The 22,622-nt window shown below is 44.7% G+C and overlaps 1 protein-coding gene across 11 annotated transcripts in view; it reads right to left on the minus strand.

Moving 5' to 3' along the window:
- TNRC6A (trinucleotide repeat containing adaptor 6A) overlaps positions 1–22,622 on the minus strand; it is a 41,901-nt gene that overhangs the window by 5,222 nt on the left and 14,057 nt on the right. For 3 of the 11 annotated variants that reach the window (XM_085074231.1, XM_085074229.1, XM_085074227.1), the window contains 16 exons: positions 18,271–18,603; positions 14,289–14,336; positions 9,226–11,814; positions 8,235–8,399; positions 7,900–8,075; positions 7,666–7,746; positions 7,182–7,233; positions 5,989–6,131; positions 5,497–5,643; positions 5,187–5,324; positions 4,832–4,960; positions 4,664–4,741; positions 4,205–4,415; positions 3,617–3,649; positions 1,778–1,909; positions 205–363 (listed from right to left, as the gene is read on the minus strand). In XM_085074231.1, the coding sequence (XP_084930357.1) occupies positions 205–363; positions 1,778–1,909; positions 3,617–3,649; positions 4,205–4,415; positions 4,664–4,741; positions 4,832–4,960; positions 5,187–5,324; positions 5,497–5,643; positions 5,989–6,131; positions 7,182–7,233; positions 7,666–7,746; positions 7,900–8,075; positions 8,235–8,399; positions 9,226–11,814; positions 14,289–14,336; positions 18,271–18,603 (4,614 nt within the window). The remainder of the gene's footprint in view (positions 1–204; positions 364–1,777; positions 1,910–3,616; positions 3,650–4,204; positions 4,416–4,663; positions 4,742–4,831; positions 4,961–5,186; positions 5,325–5,496; positions 5,644–5,988; positions 6,132–7,181; positions 7,234–7,665; positions 7,747–7,899; positions 8,076–8,234; positions 8,400–9,225; positions 11,815–14,288; positions 14,337–18,270; positions 18,604–22,622) is intronic. The other 8 variants (XM_085074232.1, XM_085074230.1, XM_085074236.1 and 5 more) reach the window with 6 other exon arrangements.

Raw genomic sequence — 22,622 nt, forward strand, 5'->3', positions numbered from 1 at the left:
ACTAGATTTAGCCTTCACTTATTGCCTTCATTGCTGGTTTCTCTGGCAGGTACATTTCTCCCTGTACAATAAAACTCCTGCTCTCCATTTCTACCTGCTAAGAACACCCTTGGTGCTGTTGTGCAGTTTTTGCCCCCTCCACATGCAACACTCCAGGAATGCAGGACAGACCAGCAGGGGAGGGGAAGGAGGGGAGGGGAGTACCTGGGGGCCAATTAACACTGCTAGAGCCATTAGGCGATTTGGCACGAGGCCAGCCGTCCCCAATGGAGCCGGGAGGACTGGCTGGCGAATTACTGCTGTTCATAAAGTCGTAAGGAACAAACGGAGAATCTTCCAGCCTAAAACCACTTGAAATAGCACCTGATTGAAAAAAAAAAAAAATGGAGTCAAATATTTTTCATGGCTGGTTTTTATACCCCTATATAAATATATATAAAATCATGCCCTTCTAAATCATTCACGAAGCATACAGCAGCACAGTGTCCTCTTGTGATGCCAAGTTGTACTGGAGATCATACAGGAGTGTATAACTCAAAATGAAATATGTCTGAGTAATTCAGGAGAACACTGTAAGAATAATCTCCCATGAAATCCCTTCATAAAATAGTGCATATATTCAATGTAACATATTCAGCTGAAGTTTCAATTCCAGAGGGTAAGAGCATTCTGTGGGATTTCACTTGACTAATGGGGTTCTGTGGTGGGACAGCTTGTGCAAGAAACAGCTACAACATGTGAAGGATCTTCAGCTACTGCAACACTCTGTAGATTCTATTCCTATTCTTGGGAGGCAAAAAAATCCAATTTAAAAAATCCCTGGAGACAGAGCAAGGAACGGTTTAAAAGTTATCAGACAGCCAAGCCAGTTCTGCTACAGTTCTGAGGGAACCAGGGATTCCATGTGATATGGAAATTCCCAGCTCTGGTCAGCAAACATCACCTACAGCTAGAGCAACACCACCACTGCCTGTGGCAACAGTAGGATGAGCTCAGCAGGGAATGGCCACAACAGGCTGTGGCAGCAGAGTCAGCTCAGAGCAGCAAAGCAGCTGATGCACCTAAAAATACACCGACAATCTGAGACCGAATAGTAACAGGAGACTGGGACATTTATAACTATCTTTAGACACAGAATATTGGGCTATAGCCTCAAATTTTAACTGGATGAGATTTCAAGCAACTGAAACAGTTAAAATGTCATATGAATCTTGATTACTGGAATGAAACATGAAGCAACCAAGTCCATCTCCTCTAAAACTAAGGACAGCAATGGTACCAGTCTAGCCCTTCTAAGCTCTCCCCAATTTTAGAATGGAAACATAGACATTCATAACCAAAATCTGCCAGTAAAAATATCAGCCATGCCCATGTCAGAATGTGGTAAATCCCCCAAAATCACCTTAGGACAGAAGGGTGGTGGGAGAGAAAACTGGAAAACCAAGCTTTTGGCTTAAAAATATATGACGCGTTCCACTGGAGATTAAGGTAAAGCTAGTAGCAACAGTCACACTTAGAGAAAAGTCTGGTTAAAAAAGCAATTCTGTACAATGTTTCGACTAATCTCATCACAAGATCATTCTGTGAGCACAGTCAGCAAAGCTGTGGCTGCTGTGGTAGACAGGCAGCCAGTTGGCACAGACAACACAACACAAACTGTGACAGCTACAGTGAGACAGGAGTCACCAGCACAGCCCAAACACTTCAAACCTGACACCCAGAACCTCCCAGCCCCATGTGCCACGCCAAGTGCAGCTCAAGGCCAGGCTGAACATACCATGTTTGCTGGAGTTTTGATCTAAGGATGTGTTCACAGAAATGCTGTCGACTGTAGTCCATTTCCTCAGCCGAGATTGTGGCTCTTTAATACTGCTCATATCCAGGTTTACATTCAAGTTTGAGTTCATTCCTGAAAGCACACACAGCTTATGAGATACAGAACAAACTTCTCCTTCTGCTCATCACCACTGCTGTCCCAGTAAGCACTGAAGAGCACATTACTATGGTTATGTCATGCTTCCAAGTCTCTGGTTCCGAGGAACATTCTAGGACATAAACCAGGGAACTCTCTGCACATAGAAGCTAAGCTGAGCAATGCAAAGCACTCCCAAGTTCTCAGCTCATGTCCTCATGCAAAAATGTCAGTGGAAGAAGACATTAGGAAGTTAGGGAAAACTAAAATGCAACTACCTAAAATTTGGGGCAAACAGAACTTGTCTTGACCTGCTCTAGCTGTGGTCTGTGCTTCCAAATGTTCCTCTGCCAGAGAATCAAGACAAGGTCAACCCAAATCAACTCAAATACCTGGGAGAACCAGCTCCTCTGGGCTTGGACAACGTGCCCACATTTTTGACCTTGGCATGCTTGCTCCACTTCCAAGTGTGCAAGAATCCTGAACTCACAACTCTACCTGGGTACTTTTCCAGTCCTTCAGATCTATTTACTTCTTTTCTGAAAACAAACCACTACAACTATTTAACTTGGGGCTACAGACACACAGGGAACTTCTCAAATGTTTCCCAGAAACACCTTCCTTCAGCACTGGAAACAGGGGCTTCCTCTTGCTCCTGAGTGGACATTCACAGCCATAAAGAAACCAGTTTATTTTTTGGAGGTATTTGTTTATTTTTCTTAAAGGGATGAGCAAGAGTTGGTGCCAGAAAATCCTCCCCTTGAAAAGCCACATGAAAAGTGCTTGGAACGGGATGGACTTTTAAGAAATATAACAACTATCAATAGCTCAAACCGAAAAAAGGGCAAGTCCAACTGATCCTGTTTCTGACACCTCCCTCTGGCATTTTGCTGTTGTCAGAGCAGTAACTCTGCACTGCAGTAACCTTCCTTCTGCCTCTGGAGAAGCTGCAGAGGCCAGACCTCCAAGAGGAGGGTTAGAAAGACCCCTGGGGACCTGCTCTTCCTACCCTTAAGCTTTTATGTGAAGACTGAGTGTGGCTCTGCATGCCTGTATGACTATGCAGAGGCACCCTAAACAATTCTTGTGCATCCTGTGGCAGATTCCTAAGGGATCTCAGAGCAACCTTGCACACACTGCAAGCTCCTGAGCAGTGGCCATGATTCATGTGAGAAAGCAGCTCTGGAACAGTATAGAACAATTGCAGCTGAAGGAATGAAACACACAGGAGACTGATCTGGGCAGGATACAATCCCTCAGCACAGAGTTTGGTGAGAAAGTGAAATATGCCTTTCCTTAGAGCTAACACAAGTGCCTCCAATAACTAAAAACTTCCTTTGTATGCCTTGCCCTTTGAATGAAAGCAGTTAGAGTTGATGGCAATCATCAGCAGCAGCTCTGAAGCAGCAGCCTGGACTTGAGGCTGGCCACTGTCCAGCCAGTGTGGCACTGTCCGGCCAGTGCTCCTCCACCTGCAAGCACAGGGACTTCAGCTGCATGTCTGGGGAACACACCTCTCTGCAAAGGCCAATGAGAATGCAAAGGAAATCAGCCCAACAGAAATGACCCAGTCAGAATAAAAGAGAAGAAAAGCAAAAATGGAGGGGAGGAAAAAAATGGGGGTAAGGAACAGAGGTAAATGGTGAACAGTTGTAGTAAGATAGCATTAAAAAGGGACCTAAAGTAAGAAGAAAATATACAAGCCTGGAATTTCTGAAGTAGAAATTGGACAGAAGCCTGAAAACGTAGGGAGAAAGAAACAGGAGACGTTTGTGTTTATAAATGTTCAGACATTCTGCCTGAAATGAGACAACAATTCTTTAAAAATGCAGAGCCAAAAGCTTTCTTTCCTGGACAAAACCACTAACAGGCAAACTGACAGTTTGTCAATTCTATTTGTGCAATTCCAAAGCCACTGAAAGCATTTTTGAAATCCCAATAAATGTGTCTGTGTCAATGGATTCTTCACATGGATTCTACTCCTAAAAGTCCTTTAGCTCCAGCAATCAGGACTTTGTATCATCCTGGGGATCCAGGGGACAAAAGGAGCACTAAAAGGAGCCAGTCATTCCCTAGGACTGTAAAGAACTGAGGCAGGGACACTCACTGGGAATGAGTGTACTTGGGGAAAAGTTCTTTGGTGAACAAGGGTAACTGGGTGAACTTACAAAGAATTACTACTTCCACTAAAATGGGAAGCACTGACAGGGTTACAGTCATTTTCCAGGAGGAGGCAAGGGGAAACACTGGGCTGTGTGTCACACAAGCACTGACTGACTGCAGGGGACTCACCTATAGGGAAGCTGCTGAATGCATTGATTGGTGACGGCCCTTTCTGCAGCTCAGGAGTAGTGTGGGGTATGACATTCTCAAGGAAGGATTTCATGGAGGGCTGATGGAGTGACTGCTGTTGAGAGGGTGGAGTTTGCTGCTTCATTAACAGGTTTGGATCAAGCTGACGGGACTGTTGCATCATCTGTTGCTGCATACTAAGAGATCGACCCTTAAAAAAAAAACACAGCGGTTTTACCAATGGGCAAAAACTTTTCCACGTTTAAAGAAAGAGAATGAAATGCACCTCTGTGCTCTGTGCACCCTGCACAGCCAAACCCCAGCACTCAGTCCCTCCTTTACAGCCCATCAAACCCTGTCCACCCCTGCACACTTCAGAGTCACAGCAAGAAATGCAACTCAGGATGAAAAACAGTTATGAGGAGAGTTTGAGAAGTGAAAATAAAGATGTTTCTTTACCTGCTGCTCCTGCTGCTGCCGACCCCCAGAAGGCATGCTCCTCTGAGGCTGTGCCTTCTGCTGCTGAGCCAACAGCCGCTGCGAGACAGGGAGCGAGGATTTAGGAACAGGGACAGTGACAGCAGGCACTACTCAGCTCTCACCGAGTGACCAGCTGGGCCAGCTTACCTGTAACTGCGAGATCTGAGAAAGCTGGTTTAACTGGGACAGTTGATTCAACATGGCTACCTGTTGTGGGCCAAAAAGTGGGCTCAGGCCACCGTTGTTTGGTGCATACTTCAGTAATGATACTGGAACCTGCAACACAGAGCAGGGCCAAGAGTGACTGACTGTAATGGGCAAATACTCAGCCCAGAATATGTAGCACATTATAACCTCTGGTCAACAGATGCCTGGTTTCATCAAGACAAGTGTGTTCCCAAATATTTACAGAATAAATATCAGCAACTCCAACAAACAAGGAACAATTTTCTGAAGCAGCATTTAGATAGTTTATAAACAGAGTGTTTTCTGTATCACTTGCCTGAGGGGATAGTAATGGAGGAGGCACTTGAGCACGTGGATTAGGCTGAGATGAATTAAGAGGTTGTGCTGGAGGCTGCTGCATGCTCCTGGGCTGTGCTGCTATATTCCCAACACCAAACACACTGGGATTGCCATTCTGGGGAAAGGATGGGTAGTCAGTGACAATAAACCTCTGCTGCTGCTTCTCCCACCCCACACATTTCAATTACAAGTTAAACATGTATCAATCACGCAAGCAGCTACAAAGTTATATCAAAAGGCATTAAATGCTGTCAAGTAACATGCTAAGGATATGCACACAGCCTTACCTGTCTAACAGAATTCAAGCTTTGCATACCCAGCCCTGCTAGGGAGCCCAGGGCTTGGTTAGGTAGTGCATTATTTGAAGGGGGAAGCTTCATGTTTTGATTGGACATAAACTGCATGTTTTGGGACTCGTCTGCTACAATGCCATCCTGACGGGACAGACAAACCAAGGCGCAACAACCAGCCAGCAAGCAAGGAGAAGGGAGAAACCATTGCCAGGAGCAGAAGGGAAGAGTCACAGGACAGTCCAGCACCAGCAGGAAATAGGCAGAAAACAAAAGAGATCAGGTTAGTCATTGGCACCGCAAAGGGCTACAGAGAGTGCTTAGTACAATGTATTAGTGAGTTAAAAAGAACAGAGCGTATCTTATGGATTAACCAGACAGCCCTCCTTCCCCCCTGCACTGCCTGCAGAAAGCTCAGGAGCACACAGTAACTAGTCTGAGCACAGTCAAAGGAGTGCAGGAGTGTCCCCCAGTGAGCCACCAACTGACCTTATCGAAGTAAGGACCGCGATCCATGGAAGACTCTTTGGGAATTTGGGGACGAGAACCAGGGCCTTTTCCAACCACACGACTGTAATCTCCCACGCCAAGGCCGTGCTTGTCCATCTCCATCCGCTTGTCCTGCAGTAACCCTGGGGACAGCAGACAGAGGTGGCCTTCAGCCTTCAGCCACACCACCACCAGCCTGGGCTTGTGAAGAGCTGACCTAACACTGCTCTTGGGCAGGACACTCAGAAATGAAACACCAGTTTAGCTTTGGACTCTCTGGGCTTTACTGAAAAGAGAAAGGAAACCCTCTGTACCAATGGCTACAGACAACTGGAGACATGGAATCAGCACCAACAGATTTGGCAAGGCTTCACACAAATATTACTCTGTTTCCTCTTAAAACCAAGAATGTATAATTGTTTAAATTTGACATTAGTTAAATATCAGGCCTGCAATTAACCTAAAATTCAAAGAACACTTTCTTTAGACAATAGACCAGAAGCACCAATGTGAAAATACCTGACTTTAAAGTGGAATAAGGGGAGAGTAACTATACTAAAAACTACAATGCTACAATTCATTCTAGTTAAACATTCTATCGTCATAGTATTCTGTTATTAATGTATTAAAGAATTATACTATTTTTTTATTTGCTAAAGGAATCATAACAGTGAATGGATTCAAACAAAATATAACTGCTCCTGAGTCATTTTACACTCAGGTTAAAATGTTTCTAAAATAATAGTTCAGTATCACTTTAGTTCTTAGAACTGAACACGTGTTTTCAAGAATGAACCCAACGAGTGAGTGTGGGATTCAGTAGTTTTCTGTTTATACTCAGTGAAGGTGCCCAGAGGTAATCAAGATATTTATATTACCTTGAATAAACAAACCCACCACACCCTGAAAGATTTTCTTATGTCAGTTAAACATACATAAATATGTATAAGCTTAGTTTGATATATGGCCAATATTCCTATAGCAACCAGGTGATTCCGTGTGCAACGTTACACACACAAACATGTTTCTCTACAAGAACATTCATTTTCTGTAGGGAAATATATACTTAACTATATATAGCTATATAAACACACTATGTATCATTGAAAAAAAGTAATTTACAGAAGGATATAAGGTAAAAGACAGTCTGGAAGGAAAAGCAATAAAGCCCAGCTCAGTTTTGCTGTTCTTACCTCCAGACATGTCCATCTTATTGCTCTGTATGGTTTCTTCTGGTGATTCTCTCTGAAGTAATAAAATAAATCATGATTATTTAGTAATAGTATTTTAAGAGATAAAGAGATTCCTATATACTATTTCAATTCAAACCTGCAAGAAAGAAAAATCAAGACAATCAGATGCTATTTTAAAGCATTTCCTCCCTTCAGTTGCTCTCCAATTGAGAACAGGTTCCTTCACCAACACTCCTATGTTAATGCAGTAAAGCATCAGGCTATGGGATGAATATCTGGGTAGTGGTTACAGAACCACTTTTCATCAATAAAGAGTCTTTTTGTAATGAGAATGTACAGAAAAGGGATGGGTGACAGAGGGGAGACAGACACAAGTAAAAAGCAAACCACGATGACAATGAACACTTGGCAACTGAGCATTTCAATGTCTGTGCATTGTAACAAGCCCTGTGGAAAGGCAGCAAAGCCAAAGGCAAATACTTACTGAAAAACTGAGATTTGTGAATTGCTTAATGAATGGATTGATCCATGTTTCATCTTGCTTATTCCCACCTTTCATCATTCCCTTAAAAACAGAAAGGAATTCCTGTGATACTCAGATCCTGCTTCAATTACATGACCAAGTGTTAAGAATGAAAATTAAGAGTGCAAGTGCAGCAATCCCTTCTGACTTAGCTTTCAGAAATGACAGCAAGCCTTGGCCGGAGCTGCTCCTCACCTTTGTGGGCATTTTTTTCATGTAGGGTGGCCAGTTTAATGATGGGTTAGCTTCTTGTGAGGAACTGCTGTTCCACATTCCAATCTCAACATCCTCCTCTTCCTCCCAGCTGGTCTGACGACTGCCAGTCAATGGCATATCATCTCCACACCAACTATCTTGCATAGATTTAGGCCCTGGGTGTGAAAAAAACCCAGCATATGAACATTTCAGCAGCAGCCACTACCCTTCCTGCCAAACCCACCTCCATGCCTACTGCAAGGTAATTTAAACATCAAAAACATGAAGTTTCCACAGAGGTATTTCAGCTTTCTCAACCACCCTGAAGCACTCACCAGGTTTATTTGGAGGCTGCTGCCCCAGAGAAGCGTTTCCCCAGCCAGAGGTGCCTCCTGCATCGCTGACGGGCTCTCCCCAGCTCGCACCAGTGTCCATGGGCTTACCCCACGCTGAAGTCCCGTTATCTACAGTAGTGGCTGGAGTGGAAGGCTCTCCCCAACCTTTGCAAAGCAGGGCGAGTTACTGACACAGTTTTGAACAGGATTTTAAAGCTACCTAAAGAGACTCAAGTGTTTTTGCCTTTTCTAGATCTTTACCATACAGTAAAAAGCACGTGAGCACATATTTCCATTTTGTGTGAGGGTCATTATTACATCTGCAAAATGTTCCATAAATCGAAGTAATCACAAAATACATATTTTGTATTTAAATAATTACATTCTGATAATACAAATTTCTAAGATATTAAGCTCCCAAGAGCTGCTTGTTACATGTAAGTGACCCCTCCTGGCACTTGAAAAAGAGACAGAGCATAAAATACTTCCTAAATCCCATGTAAGCTCCTCTCCAAAATTGTTACACACTGCTCATGAAACTAGAAACAAGAGCAGAAAGTCTGATCCCAAATCCATATAAACCCACCACCCTTCATTCTGTCCTGTAGCAGCTAAATACTTTTTTTTTTTTTTTTGGAAGCCTCTTTTGCAATATTAAGTTTTAGCTGTTTTAGAATCATTTAGAAAAATAATTTCAATCCTCAGACACTATTTTAAATATATTCTCTGTGTTCCTACTCCCCAGAACTCAAGCAGAGCTGTTTAGTCTTTATTACTAAAGTTATTTAAAACTAGAACAGATCTCTCAGTCTGTACAAAACCATCAAACCTCTATGAGCAATGCTGTTCATTTTTTTAATAAATAAAAACTGTACTTCATTGCCACTTTGCCCTTTCCACTTTGAAACTAAAATACTGTTCCACGAAGCAAGAATCAAAAACTGCTTTATAATCAACAGAAAACACAAATCTGGGTAAAAGCCAGGCTTACCAGAACCCGAACTGCTCTCCTTGCTAGACATGGCACTTGAAGACAGTAGCTGCGGATGTACCTGTGCTTGCTGGTCTGAACTGCTGCTACTGTTTGGGACATTTTTATTCCACATATTCACATTTTTGTAGTTGTATTTGCTTGGATCACCCCAAGCAGAAGTTCCATCATCAATCTCCATTTTCCGGCGGATGGATTCGGGGGACGGCTCCTCCCAGCCCGTGGGCTCTTCCTCCTTTGCCGGGGCTGGCATTGGCCCCCCCAGCCAGCCGGACCCTGGGGGTTTGTTCGTGGCAGATGGGGCTCCCCAAGAGCCAACATCTTGTTTGTTCCATTCAGGAGAGTTGATTGGCTTCGATGAGTCCCCCCAGACTTGAGGCTGATTGGATTTCGGAGGGTCTCCCCAGCCCTGGTTCTGATTAGACTTTGCAGGCTCATCCCATCCCGAAGAATTGTTTGGGGTCGCATTATTACTTCCCCAAGTAACAGAATTTGATTTACCTGGCTCATTCCAACCAGACACCGACCTGTCACTGTTGCTACCTCCAGAACTGGATTTCTTTGCCTCACCCCAATGGTTACTTCTGGAGTTTTCACCCCAGCTATCACCAGCAGACACTGCCCAACCCTGACTGGCCTTCTGTCCATCTCCCCATCCCTGCTTCATCTTCGGTGTGTCATTCCAGGATGACTTTTCCTCTTTGCCACTTCCCCATGATTGATTGCTCTTGACCATTACTGTAGCAGCAGAATCTTCTTCCCACCCCCCTTGGCTGTTTGACCCTTTGGAGTCTCCCCACCTTGTAGCAGACTTTGGATCTCCCCACCCCGATACAGATGAGGTATCGTTATTATTAGGGCTAGGTCTATCCACACACCCCCCTGAGCTGGAAGTCTGTGTCACAGAGCCCCCCCAGGCCTCTGTCCCATTGTCAGTTTTTCTTTCACCCCTCGGTGATGTTTCAGTATCCCAGGCAGTGTTCTGTTTGATTGGAGTCTGTCCCCAACCAGAGTTGGAAAGGACACGCGGATCTAAGTCAGTTCTGTTCACTATGCTTTGGAGTAACGTGTGCTGGTCAACTTTCCTCCTCTCTCGGTTCTGGCCTTCGGCAGCCGCTCTGTCCTCATGGCACCCGGCGCTCTCCGAGCTCCCCTCGCTGTCCCCCGTACCTGTTTTGGCCCACGTGCTGCTCTGCTCAGCCATCTGGGAGGCAGCAGAACTCTGGCTGTTGAGATCATCCTCCTCAGTAGACTTCCATCCATTTGTAAACTTCCTGCTGTTTCCATTCACACCTTCATTGGAATGCTGATTACTAGGCAGTTTGCTCCATTCCCCGTTGGAAATGCTGGCGCCAGTGTTTTGTGCAGGGTTGCCCCATCCTCTTCTGCTCCCGCCGGCACTCGCGCCATTCCCGCTGCCCCACGGCATGTTCTGGGAGTTGACTGTCCCTGCCTCCCACACCCCTCCGCCTTTATTCCCGTTGATTTGAAAGTTAGTGCTGCCAGGCCCGCTGCCGCCCGGCTGCATTAGAGTTGCATTCACAGTGTCACCATTAGCTTGGCTGTTTGGGCCTGGACATTTGTCTCCAGAGTAACTAGAACCATAGGCACCCCAGGTAGTACCGTAAGAGCCGCCAGTTTTGGCCTCACCATTGCTCAGGTGAGAGATGGAAGTGCCGTTTGCCACTGGAGAGGCCTGAATCTGAGAATGATTCATTGTGCTCACGCGCCAGGCCCCGGGCCCTGCAGTGTTGGGCAGTTCGCTCATCTGCACCGAACCAGCAGAGTTTGGTAAACTAGAGGTCATAAAGTTAGTAGTGTTATTTGGTCCATTCATTTCAGTGTTAAGGTTTTGAGGTTGCCCACTGAATGAAACATTCCTTGTACCATTTACTTCAGAATCACAACTTTCCTGAAGGCTTCCCCAGGAACTGTGGGCTGAACCACCCACTTTCGAGTTAATACTCTGGCTGTTGGCCATCTGACCTATGGTACTGCACTGAATGCTTGTGCCAGGACTCCCACTCCCCACAGACCCTTTCAGGGCATGTCCACTGTTCTCCAACACGGACCAGGCACCATGGTTGCCATTTGAATTCAAAGTGCTTGGATTTAACCCTCCATTTGATGAAGAGTTTATGGTGCCCCAAGCATTCATTCTATTGTTGCTACTTTCAGATTTGCTGTCAGGAGCATCCACAGAAACTTGACATGTGCTTATTATGGATCCATGGGATAACCCCCACGGCCCATTAATACTTCCATTGCCCACATTATTGCTGTTGCTACCAACCACAAACTTATTCTGAGACCCATGTCCGATGCCATTGCGAATGCCATCGCTTTCTCCGCCTGTGCTCCCTGAAGCCATGATAACGAGGTTCCGCTCCGACCCAGAGCTGGAGGCAGAGTCAGTGTCCATACATTCTGAAGTCAGCTCTGGGTCACTGCCAGTGATTGATGGCCATGCTTCTTTGTCAGAGCCGTCTACGATAACTTTATCCCAGTTTGTGCTGGAGTCACTATTTGAAGAGACTGGTCCCCAGTGAGAATTTTCATAATGGGATCCTAGACCACTGTGGTTCAGATCTAAAATGAAGAAGGAAAGCCCAAGAGCATTATTATAAGTTTAGCATTATTACTTCACTAAGCAGAAGAGGAAAAAAAAAAGCATAAAGATATTAAGCCAGGAATTATTTTGCTTATTATTTTGCTTCTGTTAAAACTACAGTCACAGAAAGTGACAAAGAAAGCTCCAAGTACAGCTGCCCAAAGGCTGCCACTCACAACCCAGAACACATCCCAGCATCTCAAGCTGCTCTCACAAGAATCTCAGAGAAGTTATACTCCTAAAGTTCTTTTTCCTCCAGAGAAACAATTTTTAAAAGAACACTCTGTATCACCACATACAAAGTATTTTCTAAAAACATATACATATTAAAACCTACAATACTACAGAAAACCTGAAAACACACTGAAAGGCAGAAATCCCAAGAGGACATGGCCCAGGCCCAGCAGTACCAACTGCTTTGTGACAGCAGCCAGAGAACACACACCTTCCCACCCCCGTTACAGACGTTGTATAAGAGTCTTCAGTACAAGTTATTCAAGATATTCTCTTTTATACAATAACAACAACAACTTGGCACAAAAAGCACAAGATCCATCCCAACTTCTGCTTCCAGAACGCACTGACGCACAAATCTATATTTAATTAATTTTTAATCAGTATCAATATTACTCATCCTACAGTGAAAAAGAACGGAGTCCAAGACTTTGGCTCCCAGAGCTGGAGCAGCACAGAGCAGAGATTGCCCACTGCTCCTCAGCTAGTGGGAGCTGGGGAGGTCCAGGCACTCAGCTGAACTTCACCTCTTAAATCAACGTGAGAGACAAGGATGTTTGGAACAGGAGGAGTGGGAAAGACCCGTGGCAGGCAGAGAGAGCCCTGTGATAGTGCCTGGCAGCTCCGCAGCTCTGGAGAGCCACCACCATCCTTGGGAGAACTGGAATTCAGCCAAGCATAACCCAGAACCTGCCGATTCGTGGGGTGGTACAAGAACACTGTCATGTCTGAGCACCGTCCAACAAACCTCAAGGTTTCAACTCTCACTCTGGTATTTTAAAAAAAGACATTTCACCTGTACTCAGGGACTGGTCAGAGAGCTGTCTGCACTCTTGGGAGCAAGAGAACCAACAGCACAGAACAAGATCCTGATCACACGAGCATCATCCCAGTAACACCACCCCTTTCAAGAGCAACACAAAGGCACACAGACAGCAAGCAGCCCAAATTCAGCGCACAGAGAGATAGAGGTTAGGACTACAAGTCAGAGGGAAATGGCAAAACAAACCCTACCTTGCAGAGCAGCAGAATACATAAAGAAAACTTGTATTTATTAAAATTCTGTTACCCTAATTTAGCTGTGATGCAGTTTGTGCCAAGTCAATCCACCAACAGCATACAGTGATTAACTTCCGTTCAGCCCATTTTCACCCATTACATACAAAACTACTTAGATCAACAGTCTTTGTCCTGGACATAAATGTGTTAGTGATGTCTAGTATGAGCCACTGCTCTGGAACATTCCTACCTGAACCTCCCCAGCTCATGAACTCCAGAAACTAAGGATACAAATACTGAGCAAGCAGATATTAGCTCTGACTTTTTGTAACTGGCAGAGACCACAAAAACACCCTCGAAATTGAAAAATGACATGTGACAACACACTGCATTTGGTGCACAGCACGAGGAGCCAGAACAGCCTACTCTTGCTTTTCTTCCCAAAACTATTTAAAGTTACAACTGAACTTTTGTTGCTTAAATCCTTGACAAAAAAACATTTACAAAAACCCAAGTTTCTTGAAGTTCTGTTATCTGCTAAGATTGCTTTCAGTAATTTGTGATTTAATGCTTTACAGCTATGAGTTATCCTGCAGGAAACATTTGCAGGAAACTGTATTAAAAAAAAGCAGTTTGTCATCACATAGGTTAAAATAAACAGGATTGAGAAGCGTAAATTAAGAAATACCTGACTCTTGCACCCTCTGCCTCCTTTTCTGCTCCAGCACATCTGGCACCCCCAGACTGTCAGTACCATACCTTGCCAATCACTGTACCTTTGGGCCTTATGAACAAACACATTTCAGGTAAATACAGTCCTGAGCTTTTAGCAAACAATCAAGACACGATTTCCTCCACAGTGCAACACATCTCTGATAGGAAGCACAAGCTTGCACAGATTATTCAGTACCATAAAGAGGCAAGCTGGCATGGAAGCATAAAGGTGAAAAAAAAAAAATCCAGTATTTTAAAGCTAAGGTGCCAAGAGCTCTTAGTATGAATTCTGACTTAATTAGAAAATTAAAAATGTCAAACCAAATTAGTATGCAATGGCACAGAGAAAAGTATACTGCAATCATTCACACACACATGCTACTGAAAAGCATAAGCCAAAGAATAAAAAGAATAATAATAATAAAAAAAAGGAGACAAAATTGTGTAAAACATGTAACTACCACAAACACATAGTGCAAAAGCAGGTGAGATGGAAGTAGCTAACCTGACTGGTTAGGGGAGTGGCTCACCAAGTCCCGAATGGGAGGCATGCCTACAAAAAAAAAGCAAGAAAATCACAGAAGTGTTACTTCAGCAAATGAGAGAACAGTCCCCAAACCACTCACTGCTGTAAACCCAGTCCTTAGAGCCTTTTCAGGGCAAGCTTCTCTCAGAGCCAGCTCAGTCTCACTGTCTGCTCTGAATCATGCTCCCCACACAGGGAGCAGGGACATGGCAGCAAACCCAGCCTGGGGATGTCAGCATTAGCAATTCTGCTGCTTTCACGACACATTTCCATTACTATTTAGCTGTTGCACATTTGGCATTTAATGAACCAACTAAACATCTCCTTAGAAGTTTGATTTATACAGAAAAGAGGAAGAAGTTACAGTCATCGAAACCCAAACCAGTTCACTTTGGACTGTACTAAGAAGTTGAGAGGTAAGCCCTGAATCTTCAGCAAGTTCCTCTCCAGTCTCTGAACAGCACATTTGCTCCACCTCCACGTCAGTACTGTGCTGCCTGACTGAGCAAACAGCAACATCTGAGTATGGCCCAATGCTGGTTTAACCTAAGCACGTGCAAAGCAATCTGTCACTGACCCTCCTGCACATCCTCCTCTCCTGAGGCACACAGGCACTGCATGGAATCAAAGTTCATCTTCCAAACTCACAAATTTTACAGCTGGAGACCATAACTGCTACATTGAAGGCAATGTTTCCCAAATGAATCCAACCTCCATCACTACTAACTGCAAATCCTAACTGCTCCCTTCTTCCCTGATTCCTCCAATACCCAAAAACCATGCCCAGCTTACAGGAGGGACCTTTTGTTCCCAAAGCCTCTGACTGGGAGGAATCTGAACTGGAGCCCTGCCAAGAGCCTGGTGCTGCTCTCCTGTTCTGCTCTGGCCACAGTTGTAAACTATTACTGCTGGCAAATACTTTGGTTCATGATATAAATAATTTCACTGTGGAACAACCACCTGGTTATTCCAACATGTTCCAGAGCAGAGGTGGGTAAGCTCCAGTGCACTGATCAACCCTTCCTTTTATGTGAACTTTGCACACGGGGCACGTCAGTGAAGCCAGAAAATAAATTTGGTATGAAATTGTCCTGATAAAGAGCTATTTATGGAGATTTCTTAAAATAACTATCTTGGCACTGGCCTGGATCTAGTTCAGAAGCACTACAAGGCATAAGCTTCATTTACGTCTCTTTACTAAAAAGATATGCCAAATGTCCTAAAAACAGCAGGGAAAAACCCAACCCACAGGTCTATCCCTTCTTGAGCTTCACTTCTAGAGAAAGCATGTTGATTTTCCAAACAGGAGACAACTGTTCACAAAACACACAAGTAAAGAGATGGGTTTAGACCCCTGATATAATTTAAAAATTCTCCAATACTAAAGACTTAAAGTCTTAGTGTGCCTAGGGCAATTAAAGTTTTCAAAGTCAGCAGTAGCTGCCTGCATTTCCATACAAAGCAGCTACCAAACCATTCCAACCACAGCTGGAATTGGGGAGAGATCCTCTCAGGGATGGCACATAAACCCACAGCCATTCCCAATTCCAGCAATTCTGACTTCAACATTTCAAGCCACAGCTTTTCTTTTTGCCCTAAAATACAGATCAATCCCAGCAACCATTAAATAATGCTTAAAGAAAAAAAAAAAGTCAAGAAACTATTCCATTATTCCATCAAGGTATCAGATTGAATCCCAGTGTCCATGGATATCCTGCCTATGGACGTGACCTACAGATCTGTCAAATTTCATGAGATTTTTGATTTCAGAGGTAACAAGGAGAGCACTTTGAGTTGCTGGTGGAGGCTGAAAGAGGAAGCAGGGAGAGTGAGTGAAACTGAGACAGGCAAATGACAACAGCATTTCCTTTCAGATACAAAGGTGTCAGAAGATATTAGGTCCCTCTTGCCTGCTGCTGGACTGGGGCCACCTCCACCTCACCTCCCCAGCAACGTGTCACACCAGAGCTTGAAATCAGGACAGAAATACAGCACAGAAAAATTATTTGCCTTTACACTGACAGGAGCTACAGACAACACAGATGTTTTCCTAAGGTGACAAAGTGATCTGGCCAACCTTTCTCTCCCTGCAGGCTCTCAGAACCTTGCTGCTTCCAGCTGGTTGCTGCTTCCAGCAGACACACCAAACAACCAGGGTATCTCTCTGAGCACAGAACTGCCCCAGGGAGGAGCTGCCCAGCCCGAGGGTGTGCAGCCACACCAGCAAATAATCAAGGAAAACTAAGCACAACTGGGAACAACAAGCAGTAATACTTCTTATATTAGTTTATGTGTGAATTTTTATTCCAATCACCACTTGCTACCTACCACACAACTTGACCAGTAGAATATACATGCTGCAGGGGAAGTTTCAGCTCAGAGGAAAGTTAACTTGAAATATCACTATGGACAGGAACAACATCATACATGTGAAGCAAAAAAAATAAACTACTTAAAAATTACCTGTTGCAATGGTAAGGAGTTCTATCAGTATGTACAGAAATAATACTGGAAAGTAATATGGGAAACATTCTTCAAGTACTCATAGATAAACTGCTTCCAGTGCTTTGTTTACTTTCATTTTAAATACCGCTTCTTCAAGACTCAGTAATGTGAACAGCTCAAAATTTAACTCAAACTTGACATATCAAGGCTATTTTCAGAGGTTTTTTTTTCTGAAGGGGCTGAGAGTCACGTCCTTTGTGGTCTATAAAACACTAATTTTGAGAAACACTGGGAATTCAGTAAAATCACAGAAGAAACTATTTGTGGGAACAAGTTGCATCATCACTGCTACATGCACATCAAAATATAAACACCAGGATAAAAATAACAAAGTATTTGTCACAAGTATTAAGCATTAATACCAAACCCAGTTGAAAAGCTAGAACCCTCACAGAAAGTTACTCTTTTCCAGAGAAAAATAAACTACATTAATGTCCTGTCAAATTAACTGAACTGCATATTAGTGCAGTCACTAAACAGCACATCCTGCACATGTAACAGGCAAGTTCACCTGACTTAAAAGGCTATTTGAAGGAATGCATAACAAACCAAAGTAACACAAGATGACTGTACTTAAACAGCAATAAAGGTAAAAGTGGATCCATTCTGTAACACAACCAAGCTTCAGGTGCACGAACTGACAAAAACTCTGCCCTGACAACAAAAGACAATTCTGATATCCTGAACCATGGCTGGTTCTCCAGGTATGAAGTTAAAGAAGAAAGCAAAGTCTCAAGGTGCTGCTCAGAATCACATGAAGAAATGTGCTGGAAGGGACTTTAAAGACCACTCAGCTGCACTGAAATGGTCTTCTGCTATCCCAGGCTGCTCCAAGCCCCACAATTAGGTCTCCAGGCTGAACAATCCCAACTCTGCCAGCCTTTCCTCCCAGCAGAGCTGCCCCATCCCTCTGCTCATCCTGGTTCCTCCTCTGGACTCTCTCCAGCTGCTCCAGCTCCTTCCTGTGCTGGCCCAGGGCTGGAGCAGCTCTAGGTGGGGTCTCACCTGAGTGGGGCAGTGGGGCAGAACCCCCCATCCCTGCTGCCCAGGCTGTGGGATCAGCCCAGGACTGGAATGGTCTTAAAGGCCTTTCCTTATGAGATGTGTCTATCAAAACTGAACACAAAAAAGGTGCTATGCACCATGACCATACTTGGATTGATGCTGAGGTCAAAGACTGGAAATCTGGAGCAGAGCAGTGGTCACACTGCAATCACCAGCTAACCCAAAACTGCCATGGCTGTCATACACTGAGCAACTCAGACAAGGGCTGAAGCTTCAGTAGGGAAGCTGCCCACAGAGGCCAAAACCATCCTGCAAAATTCAGGATCAAGCTCCAACACAGGAAAGGATCTCCTCATGCTACAGCTTACAGTGGAAGTTTAAATAACGTTGTCTGCAATATTCCCCTGATAACGGAATTGAAGCTGAAGGAAAACAAGGCTCCTGCCCTCACCTGGCTGTTTTTTGCTGCTGTTGGGCACTTCTCCGTTGGTCACGGGCTGGTTATTGGTGCCAGTGCTGCCTCCTGACTGGCCGTTTAACACTTTGGGAGTGGATCCCAGGTTTGCAGCTATCACTGGTAACTGCTGCCCTCGTTTCAGAAGCTGTTTCTGTTCCTGGTGTCGGAATCGCGGTGGTACTTCCCGAGGAGGGTATCGAGGCAAGGGCTGCTGCTGGCTGCTGGCTGGGGCCCGCTTGGCATTATTAGTAGTGCTGGTTCCTGTGGAAGTGCCGTTGGAGGTGACAGGCTGGGGCTGGCTTACACTTGTCTTGGTTTGTTCTGGCACTACCCCCACCCCCAGGAAAAAGAAAGTGGGACAAAGTTATTCATGTGAACAGCAACTTCAAAAATCGAAGACTAAGTCAATACTATTAGAGGTGTTTATATATGATGTAATGGCAGCATTTCTTCTGATTCAAGGGGAAACCCATCCCAGAGGAAAAGCTCTGTTACCCCACAATCACACGCTTGCATGGCACAGACCTGGAAGCAGGAATATGCCTTGATATCACCCCTACCCAAATTATCCCAGTTACAGTATGCTAGTACCAACCAGCTTTCTATTGCCTCTGCTGACAAATCAGCACTATGCAGTTTATTTCAACACTGAACCTTCTTTTAGAAAATGTTTAAGTACTAAAAAATTAAGTTTCCCATTGGAGCAAGATTTTAATTGTTACACATAGAAAACTGCTCTGGTCTGGCCTAAAAAGAACAAGGGGCAAACAGGACCTACAGGATGTGTTGCTAAGGCTTCCCTGCTTTAACGAGCCCAACATGGAACAGGAAAGCAATGAATGCCCTCAAGTGCCTGCTGCCAGCAGGAACGGCTGCCAGCACAGGGAACGCTGCACGCAGCCCGGCAGGACAGTGCTGGCACTGGGAAAATGCCAAATGTGCAACTGCAACTCCAAATTATCTCAGGACCAACAGCACGGCCCCAGCAAGGAGAGGGGAAGGTCAAATCATGGGCAGAGGGCACAGGGAACACAGCAAAGCCATCACATCCTCAGCTCCACAGCCTCCCCAGCAGGGCTGAGCAGGGGGCAGCTGTGGGGACAGGGGAGTCACTCAGCCCACCAGGCAGGAAGGCATTCTGAGCTCCTGGGGTCACTCCTGGGGTGACTCTTGCTGCTACTGCCATCCCTCCCAACTGCAAGTCACCTCTGTCCCTCCCTCACACTACTGATATGTTAATGTACTTCCCAAATTTCTAGGATGAGATATCCATAAAGTGTGTTAATATTTATCGTGCAACTTCCCAAGAGAACTCAACACTCGACCATGCCCTCCCTTAGCACTAGGAATAATGTTACTAGATGATTGAGAATGTAGTTTTCAGGGGCTTTTAAAATCTTTCAAATATGTTTAAAGATCACTTTAGCATTCACTTGCAGGAACTGAGTCATGGGAATACAACATAAAAAATAAAAACAAACTCAAGCTTTTGTTTAAGGAAACAATTTGAATGTTGTCAGTGCTACTTGTGATATAATTGCTGTTTATTTCTACTTTATGTATTCTGAAAAACACAAAATAGAAGCCTTTAGAACAAAAAGTCACCAAAGAATCAGCATCTGAATTGTGTTTTAATGGAATATTGTATTTAGGCTGTTTAAGGCAAGCAGAAAAGAAAAACTTTGGAGACCTCCTTGTCTGAAAAATAGGTGGGCAGAAGTGTCAGGGTGAGGACACCCAACTCCAGCTGCCCCTCCCAGGGGCCCCAGCTCCCTCTCAGGCACAGCAGGGACCTGACTGAAGAGGGACAGAATTAAGGAGAGGAAAGGCTGGGACATAAGTCAATTTATTGCACAGAGCACAGGGAATAGAAGGTATTGAAAGGCTATTATACAAACTGGCAAGTTGATAAAGATCACAAACACCACCCCAGATTTCCTCAATTGAAGCTGCTCCCTATATTAAGAGAAGGCAACTGATTCCTTGCAAAATACTTTGATGCACATAATGAGACTACAGATTGTGATTCTGACTTTTGGTTCAAAATTGAACTTCACAAATACAGAATAATGTTAAACAAATCTATTTCATTTGGTCCCTCTAAAATTTCTTGCTTTATAAATAAAGTAACTGAGTGACTAAGCCCTGAAGGGGGGGAAGGGGAGGGAGAGGTGCTATTTAAGCAAATTGCTGAGAATTGGTTGACAATTTAATGCAGAAGGACTTCACACTTTTCTGTGGTCCAGGTACTGCAACAAGCTCTGAAACGAAAACACATTTGTTCACTCTCCACAGCCTGTGTAACCAGTGCCAAAACTGCAGCTTTTGGTGCTCTCCCTGTGCCTCCTGCCCAGCTGATTGCACAAATGACCCTTTAGAGCCTGGAGCACAGCTGAGCTGGGCTGAGCTGAGAGTGACACACAGAAACCCACAGAAGCCATCAGAGCAGTCCTGGGGCCATGGCCCAAGCAGGACACATGTACTCCTTCAGCCTCTGGCACACACTATTTCAGCTTTTTTTCTCCTCACTGTCATCTTAAGCAGAAAATACAAATACACCTCTCTTGAGGAGATTTTAACATGACATACAGCACCCGGTAACATGGTCACTGAGTCACTTCTCCTTCCCTGCCACTTCCACCCCTGTACAACTGCTCCTCTGGAGTAAAGTGAAATAATTTCCATCTGACGTTCCCCGGACACCCAGACAGAGCTGCCAACAGCACGCCCAGGGCAGCCCTAACACTTTACTTTCCTAATTAAAGCTCCTTTAAGAACAAGTGTGTTAGAACAGACCCCAGCGGACCTGCAGGAGCTCGAATCACTTTTGGCTATCAAGGAGTGCAACAAATAAACAAGGTACTCGCTGCCCTGCCAGCCCTAAGGCACAGCACCAACAGCACTTTTCTAGCCGTTTAGGAATATTACATTTGTTATATATTCTAAGCATTTGTTTCCTCAGCAAATATGGCAATTCTATCTACTATGGTATCAGCAAACTGTATAGCGATCTGCCAGGTCCCAGGGCTAGGCTATAGAACATGCAGAGCCCACATTTGTATGCTAATTTTCAACTGAAATTATCCAAAGTGCAACAGAATTCCCTTGCCTTTGCTTCCCTCAGAACCACAGAGTAAGTTTTAAACTATAATATTCATCTTGTCCAACCTTTTCTGTTCCGCAACTTCTCAGAAGACTAAATAACACATTAATATTCCAATATGGCTACTATGAATTCCAGCACCCCTAAATCATTATCTTAATATATTAATTTGTTCTAAACAAGTTGCTCCTTAATAAAAGTTTGTTCTACACACCAGTATTTTATTTTGAATTGTATTAAGGCAGAAAGATAATATTAACAGACTCACAGTTTATCACAGTTAATTAACTTGACTAGCAACAGCAAGTTTACAGAAACTAGCATTAAAAACGACAGATTTTCATAAAGAACAAACCTGCTGCAAACCCTCAGGGCAGGGGATGGTGGAGTTACAGTTTACAGAGAGATTCCAAAGAAAGACGCTTCCAACTTGTGTTGCTTTCCCACTCTGCAGATTTCATTAGAAAATGGAGGAGAAGCATGGTGTCATTTTACTGCTCCAGGAGCTGCCTGCCAACTCCTCCTGGAGCAGGGGCCCAGGGACTCACACTCCCCCTCCAATAAAAAAATGGCAGCTGCTTGAGGAACTTTAATGCAGATGGAAAACAGTTTCTCCCTCGCACAAAACCGGCGCAGAGAGATCAAATCCTCTGCTGACCCACACAAAGAACAGCGCCAGGCTGGCAGGGAAATGCTCCTCGCCGCTGCTGCTGGAGCTGCCCCCCGAAAAACGCCTTGTGCTGCTCTCCCTGCATGGCATGTCCCGCAGTTGTCAGGGCTGGAATGCTGAAGGGCAAACAGAGGAAGTCTGGCTTTCAAGCTGACACACGTAAGATGTAGTGCTAGAATTTTCGTGGCGGAAAAATGGCCGCAGCTGTGAGCTCGGAGCTGCTCTGGAAAATATCTCGGTGTTTGCCAAGGCTTTAACCCCTGCGGATCCGCGCGGAGGTGAGCGCGCCCTTCCCGCGGGACTGACCGGCCACAGGCCCATCCCCTGCACTCTCCTGGCCACCCTCGAGATTTAACAGCCAGCAGGAGAGTTTTTCCGAGCAGGAAAAACACAGCCAGGCAAGCGAAAACCTCGACAAAACCCAGCAGGGTTTGTGCAGTCGAGCCATTCCCTCTGCGGAGAAGAACGCGCGCAAGAAGTTTCCAAGGTGGGAAATATGAGTCAAAGATTTCAATTCCACACCCAGCTATTTTTAGAGCACTTTCCGTTTCAGTGGGCAATTCGGTTTACTCT

The sequence above is a fragment of the Lichenostomus cassidix genome, chromosome 14, assembly GCF_008360975.1.
Source record: "Lichenostomus cassidix isolate B80296 chromosome 14, HeHo_3.0, whole genome shotgun sequence".
Lineage (NCBI taxonomy): Eukaryota > Metazoa > Chordata > Aves > Passeriformes > Meliphagidae > Lichenostomus > Lichenostomus cassidix.